The 19290-nt window shown below is 45.7% G+C and overlaps 1 protein-coding gene across 1 annotated transcript; it reads left to right on the top strand.

The window, feature by feature from the left end:
- Positions 1-1649: 1649 nt before the first annotated feature.
- Positions 1650-15572, top strand: LOC148047335 (uncharacterized; the record flags this gene model as incomplete). The annotated part of the gene is made up of 10 exons (XM_087708043.1): positions 1650-1709; positions 3268-3553; positions 4906-5187; positions 5345-5458; positions 5726-5749; positions 10516-10626; positions 10712-10908; positions 14047-14173; positions 14778-15225; positions 15341-15572. Coding segments are annotated over 10 exons (1881 nt in total), but the record flags the coding sequence as incomplete, so codon positions are not given.
- Between the last annotated feature and the right edge of the window lie 3718 nt (positions 15573-19290).

A 19290-nucleotide genomic window follows, 5' to 3' on the forward strand; every position in this document is an offset into this window, starting at 1 on the left:
TACCTTAATCAGGAATCCAGCAGCTCTTTCACTCTACCAATAGGAGGAGATGATTCAGTGAACAACGGTGACTCCATTTTGTCCACTGGAAATGAGAGAGACAGAGTGGAAACAGGAAAGAGTTCAACTTCATCTTTTCTATCCTGAAGGCACAGCTTAAGGTTTCTTCCTGTCCTGCCCTGGAAACCTCCATTTTTGTCTCTTCACACTTCCTTTCATGGGCTCCATCATGGGAGCCATGAATAAAAGGAGAAGACCAAACCTCACCACATGCTGAAGAACTAAGCTCAGTTAGATTGTTCTCCTAACCTTTTGGAACAACACATGGCAGTTTATACCCTCCGCATCCGAAGCTTTTGCTCAATCCCTGTAAATTCTCCCCCGCCCCATTCTCTCTTCAGTTTGAAACCAGAGAAATTAGTGATGTTCTAGCAACCCAGGAAACATGCCTACAAGATCAGATGGTCTTGGAAATGGACCAGCAGGGATCTGTGTAGGAATTTAGTCAAAATTATCTCTTAAGGAAGGCCAAAGACAAAGAGAAATCATGATGGAGGAGGAGCCAGGATGCAACTCAAGGTGGCCCCTACAGGAGTCGGTCTTCTGTGAAAGGCAAATCCTAGGCTTGCTCTGAAGGGAGGGAATCCCTTTGTGCGCCTTAAGTCTTCTAGCTTGAAGAGGCAGTTCTAGCTTTCTTTATGGGGTCCCGAGAAGACGCAGAGAATGAAGGATAACTGGAATCTTTCTAGAAAACCTCCAATCCAGTGGAACAGTCTTCCCTTACCTAGTGAGGTATCCTGAGCCTCCAGCTACTGGCGCGGCCGGGCAACTGGTCTCCGTTGGCTCTCCAATGATCCTTCCAGTCTTCCAGGAATCTGAAGATGCGAGCAGGGGATTCCTTTGGGCTTCGTTCTCTCCTCCTCACTCTTGGATTCCCCCCATGCACAACCAAGAGCCGTCATGGGGCGGGTTTCCCGCTCCCTCCGAACCTCGTTCCCTCTCCTGAGGAAGATCTGAGTCGCGGACCCGTCCTTGCCCGCCCCCACCAGATTCCCAGGGAGCGACTCGCGTCCGAAACTACCCAACCACGCAGACCGAGTGGAGCATGCGCAGTGGCCTCGGCAGTGGGCAGCCAAGAGTGCGCCCCCTGCCGGCACCTGGGGTGAAATGGCGCCCGCGGGGGCAGCTTTGGAGGCTTTTGCAGGGCAGCCTCTGCCCGGAGTTGCACCTGCCCTGGAGAGCGAGCTGTGCAAGCGGCATCCGGGAGAAACCAGGCGGAGATCGCGCGCCTTCCCGGGTCCGGGTGCAAAAGGCGACTTGCAGAAACTCACGCGGAGGGGACGCCCCTTCCGTCCTTTGGGGATCCTCTCTTTTCCTCCGTCACTCACTCACACACAATAGTTCAGGGAATCAGGCTCCCCGTGGAGCAGAAGGAGGAGATTCATACGGCTCCCCACTTCTCTTTCTGCTCCAAAGGCTTTCCTCGCAGGGAGAAATTTGCCCGGAGACAGATGACTCAACAGAAGGGAGGCTTCCCATTGGCGCAACGGATTCCTTGGAAGCCACTCCGAAATCTCCCTGTCGAGCCCCGCCCCATCCCGATGCCCCTTCTCCCCTCTCTTATGGGAAGCCTCCGTGAATGACGCCTATTGCTGCTGATGCTGGGAGGGACGTTGGCCGGGAGCCCTGGAAGCGAACGGGGGAAGGAGCACCCACGCGGGACTGGGAGGGACCAATGATGCTGGTGCAGGCAGGCGGGGAGGAGGGGACTGTGACATCCAGCCACCCCCACTCCAGGCGAGACGGGAGCTTGCGTGAGTCCTCCCCTTTCTTCTTGGCCACGCCCCCTCCCTGTGCGATTCCCAGACGCGAAGCGGGAAAAGGGGGCCCGAGAGGGGTGGGAGGAGCCTATTCTGGCGGGAAGAGAGGAGGGAGACAGACGCGGCTCTGAGGGAAGCGCCAACATGGAGGGTTCCTTTGGGTCCTTTGTGAGGGACTCGATTTCTCCTTTCTCCGTGTCAGAAACTGAATTGGGTCCCCTGATCCCTTCTTCTCCCTCCACCCCTGCAGTGTCAACCCTAACCATGGATGATCTTCAAGCCCTTCGGCCTCCACTCAGCCCCAAAGACCCTTCAGAATAACGATGGTGTTTCTTTCAGGGCTTCGTTTTCAAAGGGAAAGAGTGGAATCTCTCGCTGGACAATGAGGAATATGTTCAATTGACTTATTCAATTAATACATTATTTTAAATGGTATTAACTGGGAAGATAAATGGAAATGCCGCCTGGACCTCCCCAGCCTCAAAGTGCAAATCCTTAAAGGCCAAGAAATACCTTCCAAGTTGTAGAAAAAGAAGCTCCTCTTTGAGTCCTTAGCCAGCCAAAGCTCAGACAAGCTTGGCTCTCAGGACAGTCTAGGATTGCCCCTGTGCGGCCCCAGGAGAGTCTGACATCCAATCGGAATACAAGCTCAAACTCAAAAGCCTAGAGGGCATGGAAGCTCAGGGATCTCTGCCCTTTGTCGCCCAGGAGCTCCCAAACATGAGATCCTGTCCTCCGTTCAACCATCCTTCCAAACAGCTTCCATATCTTTAAAAGTGAGCCCAGAAGGATATTTCTTCCAACACCTCCTAGGAAGTTGTTGGACACCTGAGAAGCATCAGGTGAGGAGGATGTTTTTAACCTCTTCTAGGGTAGGGGTCTCCAACGTTGGCAACTTTAAGACTTTTGGACTTCAACTTCCAGAATTCCTCAGCCAGCTTTGTCAAGCTTTGCTGGCTGAGGCATTCTGGGAGTTGAAGTCCACAAGACTTAAAGTTGCCAAGTTTGGAGACCTCTCTTCTAGGGTACTGGCTGTCCTTTCCCCCTCCACCCATTTCTCACAATCCTGGGTTACATTATTATTATGATGATGAATTATATGAACGCTTGGCTTCTTTCCTGTGAAACTCTACGAAAAGCCAGGTAGGACTCTCTTTTTGGGGGGGGGGTTTCCTCCTTTCGCTTTGTTCCCTTTGCTGTGGACCAACCAGGAAGGAGTTTCGCTCATTAGGTCTACGGGGAAGAGACTGGCTTCTGGTTCGACAAGGGAAGGTCACTTTCACTTTATTCCAGCCAGTCTGGCCAGTGCAGCCCTTCCTGCGCTCCTTCAATTGTTCTTTGTGGATGCAGCCCAAGATCACGTTGGCTCTTTTGGCTGTGACAGCACACCGATTGCTCAGGTGTCTCTGGACTCCATTATGATGGCTTCCCTCCTTCTCCTCTTCATACTCCTGCAGTCCATTTCTTGTACCAGGAGAAGACCGCCTGTCTTTTCCCACTCGATGGGACGCAGCGGGTGCGTTACTTGGACAGGTACTTCTACGACCGGCAGGAGTTTGTCTGCTTCGACAGCCACCTTGGGAAGCATGTGGCCATCACAGAGTTGGGGAAGCTGGAGGCCAAGGAGTGGAACAGAAACAAGGTCATTCTGATGATGAAGAGGGCTGAAGTGGATCGCTTCTGCAGACATAACTACAAGGCGGCCAAGATGGGGCTTGTGGTTGGCCGGAAAAGTGAGTCCGGGAGGGAAGGGCTTCCTGGGGAGGGTATTTGACAACTCGTCATTACCAACTCTTCACATCTGACTCACCACTGCCAATTTACCATAGCCAACTCGCTGCAGGAAAAGAGTTACATTACCGGTAATATCAAAGAAACGATGGAACAAAATCATTAAACCAAGAATGCCAAAGGTGGGACAACATGAAAAGTAAATGACAAAAAGTAAAATGATTTTTTAACATTATTTTAAATACTGGTAATTGAATTGAATTGTCCTGCAGCAAGTTGTCAGAAAGTGAGTTGCAACAAGTTATTCCAGTCCATCCTGGGGAGGGGCTACAAAGACTCCCCTTTGTTTAACCCAGGGGTATCAAACTCCCCCTTTACTCTCGTAGCAACCAATCATATTTCCTCATGCCATGGCCAACTCTCTTCAACCAATTAGCTATGTGTGGTCTTACTCATTGTCCAAACTTTCATTGCTCCAGCTGTTACATTTTGCAATTAACAGAGTCTGTTTTACCAAGTTTGGTGTTAACAGAAGTGTGAATAAAAATACTCCCAAATCATTCCAAAGTTCCAAGAGCCGAGTCAAGGTTGTCAGCCAGTCTGGAGGTCAGACTTTCACTGGCAGAATCCTCAGGAATATCACATAACAGCTGAGTAATAGATGGTATTTTCCCACAGAGGAACATGGGTTAGAGCTGCCTCCTTTATCTGGCTTCAGCCAGCTGTCATTTCTCAAGAAATGTATTCCCTTGCTTAGCGAGAAGCCTTATAGAATGTCTCTGCTGTGCTCTTCATTCTACTTGCCTGGTGCAGGGGCTGGAGAGCTTTACTTCATCTTCATCTGACTGCCGCAGCTGTTCAGGTGTTTGATCAGCCTCATGGGATTCTTGGCTTCTGGTCTCCTGAGGCTCACATACTCTGGTTTTAACTGGGGCACTTTCTCAGAATCAGAGTTCGAATTCTGAGCCTGGGCCATGACATCACCTCCTGAGAACAGGATGGCACCAGCTCTACTGGCCTTTTATTATTTATGCCAACATCTAAGATGCCAAGGGTATACAGGGACTGACTTCTTGGTTATGTTACTGGTTTGAGTTTTTGCATGGCTGCTATGTGTTTTAATTTTTGTAATATTTATGATTGTTCTTTTTTAAAAAAAACTGTTTGCTGCTCAGAGGCACCTGTTGAGATGAGCAACCATATAAATTGGATCAATCATTCTTTCTTTTTATTAGATAGCGGCCAAGGTTATTGTTTTACACTTATTCTGTAATTTGAAAATTAAAATGGTTTCTGTGTTTGGTCTTCTGTTCTGGGCTCTGTTGGGTCTTCTCATGTCCCTCCTTCCCTCCAGCCAAGCCCACCGTCACCATCTCCCCCACCAAGATGGACCCCGATTCCCCCAACACCATCCTCCTCTGCACCGCGACGGGCTTTTACCCCGTAGAGATCGAGATCCAGTGGCTGAAGAATGGGCGGCCGGAAAAGGAGGGCGTGGCCTTCGGGGAGGAGCTCCGGAATGGAGACTGGACCTACCAGCTCCAGGTGATGCTGGAGACCCAGACCCAGCGGGGGGATGTCTACACTTGCAAGGTGGAGCACGCCAGCTTGGAGGTCCCCATCACTGTCCAGTGGGGTAAGCCACTCTCCTCCCTCCCTCCCCTTCTCTGGGGATTCCATCCTGCTCTGAGAAGTGGGAGAGACGCTTCCTGTGGGTAGAACCGGAATAGAACCTCCTAGAGGAAGGTGGCCCTGATCTTCCTGCTCAGGTAAAGCTCCTTCTCCTTCCTCAGAGCCCCATTCCTCCAGCTCTGCCAGGAGGAAACTCTGGACGGGGGCTGTGGGGGCCATGATAGGAGTGGCCTTCCTGGCTATGGGGTTCTTCTCCTATCTGAAGAGCAAGAATGGTGAGTCTGTGGGGCTGGATAAGAGGTTGTGGGGATGGGGACCATCTAGGGGAGACATCTTGTGAAGCTTAGTGAGCAGAGGGCAAAGAGGGGCATCCAATAGCAAGACTGCTTGTCCCTCTGAGAAATTTGTTTGGGAACCCCTCTTCTGGGACGGGCTATTAAGGGAAGATCATGCAACCTATTATGGGCTATTGAAGCGGGGGGAGGACTCCCTCAGTGCTCCAGCCCATGAACGGTTCTCATTGGGTCATTTTCTCCTTCCAGCAATGCTCATCCAGCCACCTGCAGGTGAGTATCTTCTATTTCCCTTCCATTAAATACAAAAATAAAAAATATTGAGTGAGTGAGGGAGGCTCCATAACAGAGAATTTAAAAAGCCTAATTCTCTGTTTTGGAGACTGTTTGGAAGCTTTTCGTGCAATGCAATTGAACACACACACACACAAACTCTACACAACACTACATAGCACCCGATCTAGGGTGTCTCCCAAGTTTTGGGAACTTGAAGAGGGCAACGGAAGGGAGCATCTCTCCTTTATGAGTTGCCCTTCTTTCTTTCGATCTTTTGCAAAGATTCTGGCAAAATGATGCCAGGCTCCCTCCTTTGGTGCCACTCCCATTGTAGCCCCGTCTTCTTTGTTAATATGAAACATCTACAGCAGAGGTGGGTTGCTCCTGGTTCGGCCCAGTTAGGCCGTACCGGTAGTGGCGGTGGAAGGAGGCTCCGCCCACCTGCCTGGACACTTCTGTGCATGTGCACAAGCTTTGTGTAAGCATGAGCAAACCAGTAGTAAACCGGTTAGCAACCCACCACTGATCTACCGGGAGGGAGGGAGCGGTCCTCTCTTGATTAACCCTCTAATTAAGCCAATAAGGGAGCCGAGGTGGCACAGTGGTTAAATGCAGCACTGCAGGCTACTTCAGCTGACTGCAGTTCTGCAGTTCAGCTGTTCAAATCTCAAGGTTGACTCAGCCTTCCATCCTTCCGAGGTGAGTGAAATGAGGACCCAGACTCTGGGGGCGATATGCTGACTCTGTAAACCGCTTAGAGAGGGCTGAAAGCCCTATGAAGCGGTATATAAGTCTAACTACTATTGCTATAATTCCATCTTGTCAAGGTCACTCTGGAGCTGCCCTTTGGACCTCTCGGCTGAACCTGGACCCCCCTTCGAGTCCCAGGAGATGAGATGGAGAGCAATCCCTGGTCCTAAAGGGGCAGATTCTCGCTCCATCCAGTCCCTGCCCATTAAACACACCCCTGCAGTGTGGGCCTGCTTGGGAGGCTGATAGGAAAAGGGGAAAGCCCATCCTATGTTTTTCCTTAAGACTTTCCAAATAGAACTTACTTACATTAAATGTTTTACTATCTATATTATATTAGGCCTCTTGTGTCTGTTTGTAACCTTAAACTGGGTGCCTTGTTGGGCCACAATTTTTGATTCAACATACCTCAAATGGGCTAACTCACAGAATGCATCCCAAAACCCCTGGGACAGAGGTGAGTTGCTCCCGGTTCGACTCGCTTCGGCCAAAACGGTAGTGGTATTCAGGCCTGGATGGCAGACCCGCCAGTAGCCCAGGCCTCCCATGCCCCGGACCAGTTCCCTCGTCACTGCTGTGCCACTGCCATTTTGGTTTTCATTGTACATGTGCGCAGTTCACTGTAAATTGCGCATGTGTGAAGAACGATTTACAGTGAACAGCGCACGGACGCTCTGGGTTGTAGTAAAACCAGCAGCAACCCATTCCTGCCCTGGGGGATTGAAATTTAACGTACTCATGAACAGAGGCATAGAATCAAAATCATGTGAAGTATCAGTATCACTTTATAAATCCTTTGTGAGGCCATTCCTGCATCCACATTTTGTAATCCACATTACAAAAAAGATGTTGAGACCTTGGAAAAAGTTCAGAGAAGAGCAACGAAGGTCCTCAAAGGCCTGGGGACTAAAACATTTGAAGAACGGTTGCAGGATTTGGGTGTAACTAGCCAACCTAGATTTCAACCTAGAAATAAAGAGAAATTTTCTGACAAAACAATTGAACACAGGAAGCTTTCAAGAAGACAAGTGCCATCTGTCAAAAATGGTGTAGGATGCTGCTTTGGGGGGAGGGGTTTGGATTAGCTGACATACACAGTCCCAAATGATGCCCTCGATGTGATGTCCCAATGCCTGGAGGCTGTGTGGATCTGGATGGGGAGGAACAGGCTCAAGCTCAATCCCTCCAAGACTGAGTGGCTGTGGTTTCCGTCATCCCGATTTGTGCATCTTGTTCCATCTTTGACGATAGGGGGAGAAATTTTAGCCCCCTCAGAGAGGGCCCACAGTCTGGGTGTCCTCCTGGATATGCAGCTTAGTTTAGAAGAACACCTGACAGCTGTGACCAGGGGGGCCTTTTACCAGGCTCGCCTGGTACGTCAGTTGCGCCCCTTCCTGGATTGGGATGCGCTATGCACAGTCACTCAGGCCCTCGTCCTTTCTTGCCTGGACTACTGTAACGCTCTCTCTTCATGGGGCTGCCCTTAAAGAACACCCGGAGGCTTCAACTGGTCCAGAATGCGCCTGCGGAGGTTATAATGGGGGCACCTAGGTGCTCCCATGTTACACCCCTTTTAGGTGGCCTGCACTGGTTGCCGGTTATCTTCTGGGTGCAATTCAAGGTACTAATTATGACCTTTAAAGCGCTCCATGGCTTAGGCCCAGGATAGCCTCCCACCGTCCAGTGCGATCCCAGAGTTGGCCTCCTCAGGGTGCCGTCAGCCAGACAGTGTCGGCTAGCGACCCCCAGGGGAGAGCCTCCTCTCTAACTGCTATTGCTATTGCTATGTTAGGGGACTAGCATTGATATGATTTTGGAGAAAACAGTTAGTAGCATGATTGTGACTTTGTGCCTTTTATCTGAATATAGGCTTTAAAAAAAAACACATTTCCTGATTGTTAACCACCTTTTTCAATTTTAAAGGTTAATAAATTACAGGAAACAGTTATTGCACAATGTAAATGATGCCTACTTTTTATAAATTGAACAAAAAAAGCTTAATGAACAAACAGATGAATATGTAGAACTTACCGGGAGGAGAGGGAGTGTGATAGAAAATGCTAGAAGGGGGTGGAATGAGTTCACATCTGACTCAGTTTCACCTTGCCCAATGATGCCATGAAAACCATGGAATGAGAAAAGCATTAGCAAGGTAGTTTTGACTCTCTATATCAGGGGTCTCCAACCTTGGCAACTTTAAGACTTGTGGACTTCAACTCCCAGAATTCCTCAGCCAGCTCTATATGATTCTCCCTCTTCTGCTTCAGGGAGACCTCGTTTCTCTGACCTCTGTAGGAAGTTAAAATCTGCCCCTCTCCTAGAAAAATTAAATTAAAATATTTAATGTTCCTAAAGTTAAATATTTTAGGAAATATTAAACGGCTGCCTTCCTAAAAGGGAGGAAGAAACCCCCACACACACCCACCTTTGTCAGCGGGCCATTAAGGCCTGAGCCAGTTTATTCCCTATAACAAAGATTTGCCTCCTTCAGGCAGAGCCATAATGGTACCCATCTAGCAACAGAAACTCACCGCATGGCATCTGGGAAGATTACATTAGCCAGCCAAGGCTCAAACAAGCTTGGCTCTCAGGACAGTCTAGGATTGCCCCTGCCTGGCCCCAGGAGAGTCTGACAACCAATCGGAATACAAGCTCAAACTCAAAAGCCCAGAGGGCATGGAAGCTCAGGGGTCTCTGTCCTTTGTCGCCCAGGAGCTCCAAGGCATGAGATCCTGTCCTCCGTTCAACCATCCTTCCAAACAGCCTCCATATCCTTTTCCCCACTTGGAAGTGAACCAACCCAGAAGGATATTTCTTCCAACACCTCCTAGGAAGTTGTTGGACGCCTGAGAAGCATCAGGTGAGGAGGATGTTTTTAACCTCTTCTAGGGTAGGGGTCTCCAACCTTGGCAACTTTAAGACTTGTGGACTTCAACTCCCAGAATGCCTCAGCCAGCAAAGGTTGGAGACCCCTGTTTTAGGGTACTGGCTGTCCTTTCCCCCTCCACCCATTTCTCACGATCCCGAGTTACATTATTATGATGATGTTGAATTATATGAACGCTTGGCTTCTTTCCTGTGAAACTCTACGAAAAGCCACCTAGGACTCTCTTTTGGGGGGGGGTCCTCCTTTCGCTTTGCTCCCTTTGCTGTGGACCAACCAGGAAGGAGTTTCGCTCATTGGGTCTCCGAGGAAAAGACTGTGGCTTCTGGTTCAACAAGGGAAGGTCACTTTCACTTTATAAGTTTTGGCGGTGGGAGTCTCCTCCTTCCTCGCTCCCCGTCTTTCCTCTCGCTCTCTGTTTGCGTCTCTTTGTGAGAATGAGAGGCAGACCCGCATCCGCGATTGCACCCAGGTGCCACCAGGGGAGGGGGCTCTTAACGCCACTGCGCCTGCTCTTCTACCTTGGCATGGTCGGGTAGTTGCGGCTGAGAGTTGATCCCTGGGAATCTGGTGGGGGCGGGGCAAGAGTGGGTCCCGTGACTCAGATCCTCCCCAGGGGAGGGAACGAGATTTTGAGGTTGGAGGGAGTTTGGAAACCCGCCCCATAACTGCTCTTGGCTGCGCGTGGTGGAGATCCAACAGTGGGGCAGGGGGGAGGAGAGAAGGAAGCCTAAAGGCTCGATCTCCATTTACATTCAGATTCCTTGGAAGGGTCTTTGGAGAGCCAGCGGAGACCAGTTGCCCGGCGGTGCCAGTGGCTGCAAGAAGCAGGAAAGGTCTCAGGTAAGAGAAGCTTCTTTTGGGGAACACGGAGGGATCTCCACATGCTTTAATTATTTCATGTGTCCCTGATAGAGTTTTGGAGATTAATAATCCGAGTAGATATTTAGAGAACCGCATTAGCTAAATTGTTCTTGAGTTCTTCCAAAGAGTATCTCATTTGGAGCGATTCTCCCCTTGGGTCTCATCCTTCTCCACTGATGGTCACAAGGGTTTTGTGGGCAAAAGATAAAATCCAGATCCTCTTTTGTCCTGTTTTCTTAACTGCTCTTCTTTGCTTATATTTCAGGTTCTGAGGTCCTTCCAGTAATAGGGAGTAATTGGGTGGATCTCGCAAATCTTTCTCCTGATCTGTTTTTCAGAGGGATCCCCGAGGATAAAAGTCAGGATACCTCACTAGGTAAGGGAAGACTGTTCCACTGGACTGGAGATTTTCTAGAAAGATTCCAGTTATCCTTAATTCTCTGTGTCTTCTTGTGTCTTAGTCATTGACTTAGTAGAAGGTGATCCAATAAGAACGGTAAGAAAGTTGTGCCTTCAAGATAGAAAAGATGAAGTTGAAGCCTTTCCTGTTTCCATTCTGTCTCTCTCCTTTCCAGTGGACAAAATGGAGTCACCGTTGTTCACTGAATCTTCTCCTCCTGTTGATGAAGCTGAAAGAACTGCCAGATTCCTGACTCAGGTAAGAAAGAAGAGGTTAGCCACTTATATGGGGGAGCAGTAGGAGATTTCTGGTTTCCTTGGTGATTCAACCTATGATTATTGTTATTCCTGAGCAAAGCACAAGGAAATTAGAAATTTAAATTTACGATCAGTCAAACTAGGCCAACCACTCAACAAACATTTGGAGATCTAGGGAATTCCTCAGTGGTTTTATAATTCTGGCTTCAAAAAATGCCACATGGCACTTCATGTTCCCTGTCCCAAGTAAAGCAGAAAGGACACATGAATAGCTAGGCTAAATCTACTTTATTGTAAGTATAATCTTGTTTTCCAATCCTTGGGGAAAGGGATAAAAACAGGAGAAGCAGAAATTGCTTTCTGTATCATCTACCTTTTGATGCCTGAAAGTGCCCTCCTTAGTATTTTCATGAATGTTTGTGTGTGGTTTATTTTCAAGCTATCTTTTTAATTAGTTTATCAAAATATAAAATAAATAGAAAGAAAACATGGAAAAGTAGAAAGAGGGGAAGGGGAAAAAAGGGGTTACATATAATGGAAGGAAAAAGGCATCTATTTTTGACGCTCTTTGGCACAGTCAAAGGTAAACAACATTACCACCACAACTTTTTGTTTTTACACAACAGTATATACAAATTATTTCTGTAACAATAAGCCTGTCCAGTTTACAAAAACGGAATCAAAGTCTTTTTTTTTTCTCATTGCAAACAGAAAATCCAAAAGCAATTTCAAGCTAGAGATAAAATTAAATATAATCTCTTGTTTGGATAAAAGAATTATGTTACATTTTTATTTTAAATTTTATTTTGATGAAAGAAATGTCTTTCTGGGTTCTGCTCCAAGTGGGGAAAAAGACACTGGAGACATGGAGGCTGCTTGGAAATGGTGGACAGGGCCACATGGCTTGAGTTCCTGAACAGAAAGGGTGATCACATGCTTCAATTTTGGTGGAGAAGAAGAGAAGGGCTGAAGGAGGGGCTTGCTATGCTTTTTATAACCTGTTTAGTCCCACTTCTCTGTTTCCTGTTCCTGTGTAAGAAATGTATTCTGATTGGTTGTCAGACTCCCATAGGGCCATGCAGGGGCTACTCTCTAGGCTGTGTTTTGAATCCATGTATGGATGAATTCTCAGATGCCATGTGGTCAGTTGGGGCCAATATTATCATGCTTTCCTGTAGCTGCTGGTAAAGTCTTTATTATGTAAAGTGGACTAGCTTGGCCTTCTTAATGGCCCATTAACAAGGTGGGGATGGGCAGGAAGCTATAGGCAACTATTCTGTCTTTTAAAGCATGTTTCTTTCTTTTCACATCCAGAGGAATATTCTGCCTTTTCAATATTTCCTAGGATATTTCATTTTTCTGGGAGAGGGCTGGATGATAACTTTCCACAATTTACAAACATGTAAAATACACATACACAAAACATAGAATTATTTTAACCATCACAGCTTCTCCTTGCTGTTGGGAATAATATATCATTCATTCTCATTCAAATCTAGTCTGAGAGGGAGAAAGGTAGAGTGAACCTGCCTCCATTGCATATTAACTTCCCTGAGGCTGGTGGGAGGAGCTGCTGGCTGTGATGGGGGAGTCTGAGAGGGAGTACAGAGGAGAAAGGTAGAGGTCATATAACTATAAACCACAAATAGCGACAATACATTAATGGGACTTGAGATTGTGATTTTATTTTATTTCAAAATGACCGGCTTAGTTCAGTGTAATATTTGTTTTGAAGCTGTTTTTTGCAGTACTCCTTTCAAAGTTGGATACTGTCCCCTTTGTAAACAAATTACTAGTTTACAGATTACCCATCTAGAATCTCTAATCTGTGCTCTCCAAGCAGAAATTAGGTGCCCAATTCTTCCATTCCACCCTATTGAGCTGCTGTGCTATCAGCCCCCTCTACCACAAAGATCCTGCAGTATGGACAACCGTGGGATCTGGCAGGGTGAGAGCTGTGAACCATAAACACAAAGCTTTCGCTGTGTCCCAGCATAATAGATATAGCTCCCTTGCTGATGTTAATAGGGACACTAAAGTGACAGGTCAAGGTAGTTGTGATAATGATGACTCAAATAAGCAGGAGATCGTGGTCCGAGATGAAGAACTTACATTGGAAAGTGGAAAGTGTGAATCAGGTACTACATATCAACCACATAAAAAGGGCAAGGTGTCGAAAAAGAGAAGCCACCTTCTGCTTGGTGATTCAATTGTAAGGGATGTAAATTTAGGAAAGGATATGGAGGTTTTAAAAGAGGTCAGATATCTACCAGATGCTACTGCCAGCAGAGACAAGAGGCGTATTCTTAAGATAGTCAAGAATGCAAGTAAGGACTGTGATGTTGATGCTATTATACATCTTGGCACAAATGATCTGTCCCCAAAAGATGTACTTCCTGTGCAGAATGATTTCCAGAGCTTGTAGTATGAACTTAGTAGTATAAGTTGCAGGCTTATTTTTTCATAGGTCTTACCAATATATAAGGAACAAAATGGGAAAAGCCAGGGTGTAGTGGAGTTTAATGTGTGGCTAAAGGAATGGTATTAAAGGGAAAGCTTTGGTTTTATTAGTCAGATATGTCTGTAGCTGGTCCAATGCAAAACTGTACAAAAGAGATGTTTTGCATCCATCCAAGAAAGGGACCCTAGTTACTTGGCATTAAATTCACAGATTTTCAGGATAAACATTTAAACTGAACAGCGGGGACAGAGAATTAATTGATACAGAACATTTCTGTCCCTAATAATCTAAAATTAATAGGGTTATCAGTGCATATAACATAGATATCACTACTGCTGTCAAGCAAAACCAAGCATTTAATAGTGAGTGCCATACCATGTGCATGAATCATACAAGTGGCAAGAAAATTGGGGCAGTCAGGCATAACACAAGTTATGTGGACAGTAAACACAGGGTCAATCAAAATGGACTCAAATGTCTATACACCAATGGACAGAGTATGAGGAATAAACAGGTGATAAAAAGTCCAGTCCCCTCTTCATAAAAACACCTTTTGGGACAGCCATGACCATGGATAACTGAAAATATCCATAGACATTTGTGCTTTTAGGATTTGCAGATTGAAGGAGATCTTGCAAATTCTGTCCAGTCTGCTCACAGGGATTCTTCCTTCTTTAGGGTCCTGTGTCCTTTGCGGAGGTGGCCATCCATTTCAACAGTGAAGAGTGGTTGCTGCTTGATCCCAGCCAGAAAGCCCTGTATCAAGAAGTCATGTTGGAAACATCTATGATGGTGGCTTCTTTAGGTAAGAGTTCCTCTGGAGGAAAATTTAACTCAGGGCAAGGTGTCACTAGATACTTAATTTACAACTTCGATCAATATGTAACTTATTAAAAATTATTTCATCTCTTCTTTTTCCCTCTTATATTAATTCCAGTCCCCCTTCATGGTCTTCTAACCAGCAGTTTCATTTAGAAGAAAGAGATCAGTGTAGTGACCAACAAGGGTTGATATTCAGTCTTGTGGTCATCTTTGGGTCCTGGGTCATTACTGCAGAGTTATTGGGAAGATGACCAGGGATAGGATGTTTTACCTGTTGCAGTTCTCGTACTTAGCAACAAATTTTGTCTTGCTTTGTGTTGCCATTACATATGTTACCTTATTGAATGCAAGTTGGGTGGGTCATAGTTGAGATAATATGTGTGCCACGTCCTGATGTCGTGTTTTAACTGCCAAGAATGAGGGTTAGATGAGCAGCCATGCTAGTCTTTTAAGTTAATAACTAATCTCCATACTGTCATTTCCCTTGTTCCTTTCTCTGCAGATGCCCAGTAGTAGATAAATGTATGCATAGGGACACCAAAGTTGATGTTGTAGATTATTCTAATTTATTTTTCTTCCCTCACAAGCATCTGATGTGCAGATGAAGGAAAACAACCAAGTGCCAAATTTGATACCACTGCAAATAATCAAAACTGAAATTCCTGAGGAGACCTCTACAAATAATCGGGGAGGGAGAAAACGTGAAAAGAAGCACAATCAGAGAGAAAAATCTATTTTTGAATGTGTGGAAATGGATCGTTTCCTGACCCAACATGATTCCAAAGAAAGTACGGAGAAATGTCGAAGTAGAAAAAGATTCAAAGCAAACCCCAATGTTAGTAACCACCGCGAAACTGGAAAAAGCTCCAGCAGTAATGATGTTTCTTCACATAAAATGATACAGGTAAGGGAGAAGCACTACAACAGTGTGGACTATGGAAAAAGCATTGGGTGGAAAGGTAATTTAACTTCTCATAAAAAGATCCACACCAGACAGAAGCTCTATAAGTGCCTAGAGTGTGGAAAGAGCTTCAGGTATAGATACTATCTGAAATCCCATAAAAGGATCCATACAGGGGGAAAACCTTATAAATGTGTGGATTGTGGAAAAAGGTTCATTCTGAGGAGTTCCCTTATTTCTCATAAAAAGGTACATACAGGAGAAAAACCCTATAAATGCATGGTGTAGAAAGAGCTTCAGTAGAAGCCGTTCCCTTGCTCCTCATAAACGGGTCCACACAGGAGAAAAACCTCATAAATGCCTAGATTGTGGGAAGAGCTTCAGGCAAAGTTATTACCTTGTTTCCCATAAACGGGTCCACGCAGGAGAAAAACCCTATAAATGCATGGAGTGTGGAAAGAGCTATAAAACGAGAACTTAACTGAACCTCCATAAAAAGCTCCACACGGGAGAGAAATCTTACACATGCCTAGAGTGTGGGAAGAGCTTCAGGAACAGATGGTGTCTGAAATCGCACGAAAGGATCCATACAGGGGGAAAACCCTTTAAATGCATAGAATGTGGGAAGAGCTGAAAGTAATAATTACCTGATGTACCATAGAAGGATCAATTGGGGGGGGGGGGAACCTTATAAATGTGTTGATTGTGGGAAAGGATTCATTCTGAAGAATTCCTTTACTGCCCATAAAAGGATACATACTGGAGAAAAACCCTATAAATGCATGGAGTGTGGAAAGAGCTATAAAACGAGAACTTAACTGAACCTCCATAAAAAGCTCCACACGGGAGAGAAATCTTACACATGCCTAGAGTGTGGGAAGAGCTTCAGGAACAGATGGTGTCTGAAATCGCACGAAAGGATCCATACAGGGGGAAAACCCTTTAAATGCATAGAATGTGGGAAGAGCTGAAAGTAATAATTACCTGATGTACCATAGAAGGATCAATTGGGCGGGGGGACCTTATAAATGTGTTGATTGTGGGAAAGGATTCATTCTGAAGAATTCCTTTACTGCCCATAAAAGGATACATACTGGAGAAAAACCTTTTAAACGCATGGAGTGTGGGAAGAGCTTTCAGGGAAAGGGTGCTCTTAAGGGAGCTTCAGATGGAAAAGTCACCTTACTTCCCATAAGAAAATCCACACAGAAGGGAAATAGAAATGTATGGAATGCAGAATGAGTATAGACTCATATCAACTTATTTCCCTTATTAATTGACCCACAAAGGAATGGAGATCCCTTTAGGGACTTAAGTTTCCTTTATTTGTGTAATAAGATCCACTGTATATGAAACCATCTAAAGATATGGATTGTAAAAAGAATGACATCTGTGGAAAAACCTGGTGAAATGGTTTTCCTTCTCTCAGAGGATAGCCATAGGAGCAACTCAATAAATACATGGAAAGTTCTCAGGATAGATTTTTAAATTCCAAAGGTATTACATATTCAGTTAAGTTGTTGCTCAAAAAAATCTGTTGAAAAATTGTCCTCTCAATTATTTCTCCAAAACCTCACAACCTTGGCTTTATCACAAACTGCTTTATTTAGGCAGAATCAACATCTGAAGCGAGTCTGGGATCAGCCTCCAGGCTTTGTGAAGATCTGGTGAATGCAAGCAAAGCAAGAGAAAATGTATGTGTGTATATTAATTTTAGCTTTAGTTGTGTTGAAAATACTGCCCTTTAAATGTAGCAAAGTATTTAAGCTATTTTTTTCCATATGTGTGTGCACAAGTTTGGTTGCAAGTGAAAGTCTTTCCCAAATATTTATATGTACAGACAGATTTAGAATCAAAACCTCGTGAAATATTGAGTAAGAAGATGATGTCACAATGATACGATATGTGATCTCGGGGCTCCGAGATCACAGTCGATACTTTTGCCACTGGACGGTCCATCTGGACTTAAACCGTTCCAAAGAGACAGTGACAGGGAAGAGTATGCCTTGCTGATCTCAGGGACATCGCAAAGTCCCTGATTGATCCAAGAGAATCTAGCTGGTGACAAAAAGCACAGCCTCAAGCTGCTGAAGTTGGGACAGCTCCTCAACGGAAGGAAAAGCGGAAAGAGAAATTGTGTCCATCTGGTGAGGAAATTTTATTTTTATAAAAGACTGCCCCAAAAAGATTGAAGTTAAATTAAATTGGTAAAGAAAAGGGAAAAAGCGGTGGAATTAAGCATTCTTGGACAGTGTGTTATCTTTTTTTATCTTATTTTTTCTATCGATGGAAGTTTTGTGAATATTTTTTACTTTTTAAAGTGAAAGTTTCAGATTTTCTTCTTCTATTTCTTTTTTTATCTATGGATTAAATTCTTTCCTCTACTTCTACAATATTGGTTGGGATTGATTTTTTGTTTTTATTTGGTTTCATTTAAGAACTTTATTTCTTCCAAAGCCTGAAACATAAGAGAAGATTTAAGAGGTGTATAAAGAAGGTAGCAACATTAGAGGGAAAAGAAGGTACAATGCCACTTGGAGGTTGAGACCTGGAAACATTGCTTTTTTTTGTTCCCTTTGATCATTTTGACCATGCACTTAAAAGGCTTCAGCTTGTTTATAAAGAAGGGCATGGATTGTTTACGCAGGTGCTCTCTGGATGCTTGTTGCTAGCTGGAAAGAAGTGAAAACAAAGATTTGTTTTTAAACTAGAGTGGCAGTGTTTATTCATTGGAACGATGACATGACATCAAAAAGAAACCATAACACTACAACAGATTATGTCGGGAATTCAAAAATTATTAGAAACAATAGGAAGAATTGAGAAGAGATTGGAAAATATTGAAGATATAAATTTTAATGTGGTAAAACTTGATGGAAAAATGGAAGATACTCAGCAAATGGAAAAAGTGGAGGCTGGAGTCCTAAAAACCCAGGGGGAAAATGAACAAAGAGGCAAGATAACCATGGATATTGACAGTGAACTGAGTGTGGTTGGAGATGGAAAGAGTGGAACAAGGAACGGGAAGATAGATGGAATTTAGAATTTTTAGAATTTTATTAGAATTTGTAGGCCGCCCTTTTCCCTGAGGGGACTCAGGGCGGCTCACACAAAAACTGGGAAAGGGGAATACAGACAGTAGGACAAAACATGTAATAAAATAGCAAACAACAAACACTCATCATTCGGGCGGGTAACTATCCTATCCCCAGGCCTGACGGGCGAGCCAGTTCTTCAAGGCTATGCGGAAGGCCTGGACGGTGGAGAGGGTACGAATCTCCACGGGGAGCTCGTTCCAAAGGGTCGGGGCTACTGCTGAGAAGGCCCTCCTCCTTGTAGTTGCCAGCCGACACTGGCTGGCCGATGGAATACGGAGGAGGCCTAATCTATGAGATCTTATCGGTCGTAGGGATGTAATTGGCAGAAGGCGGTCTCTCAAGTATCCAGATCCACTGCCATGTAGGGCTTTATGGGTGATTAATAGCACCTTGAAGCGCATCCGGAGATCAACAGGTAGCCAGCGCAGCTCGCGGAGGATAGGTGTTATGCGGGTGAATCGGGGTGCACCCGCAATCACTCGCGCGGCTGCATTCTGCACTAGCTGAAGTCGCCGGATGCTCCTCAAGGGCAGCCCCATGTAGAGCACATTGCAGTATTCCAGCCTAGAGGTCACAAGGGCCCGAGTGACTGTTGTGAGAGCCTCCCGATTCAGGTAGGGTCGCAACTGGCGCACCAGGCGAACCTGGGCGAATGCCCCCCTGGTCACAGCCGTTAAGTGGTGGTCAAATGACAGCTGTGGATCCAGGAGGACTCCCAAGTTGCGAACCCTCTCTGAGGGGTATAAAATTTGACCCCCCAGCCTGAGTGGTGGAATAATAGCCAAATCTTTGGGAGGGAAACACAATAGCCACTCGGTCTTTTCTGGGTTGAGCACAAGCTTGTTCACCCTCATCCAGTCCATAACGGCCTCAAGACCCCGGCTCATCACGTCAACCGCTTCATTGATTTGGCACGGGGCGGACAGATACAATTGAGTATCGTCCGCATATTGATGGTATCTAATCCCGTGCCTGCGGATGATCTCTCCCAGCGGTTTCATGTAGATGTTGAATAGTAGGGGGGATAAGACCGAACCCTGAGGCACCCCATAATTTAGGGGCCTAGGGGACGATCTCTGCCCCCCCACTAACACCGACTGC

This window comes from Thamnophis sirtalis, unplaced genomic scaffold (genome assembly GCF_051295495.1).
Source record: "Thamnophis sirtalis isolate CommonGarterSnake01/CBP01778 unplaced genomic scaffold, rThaSir2_p1.2 scaffold_3, whole genome shotgun sequence".
NCBI classification, from domain to species: domain Eukaryota; kingdom Metazoa; phylum Chordata; class Lepidosauria; order Squamata; family Natricidae; genus Thamnophis; species Thamnophis sirtalis.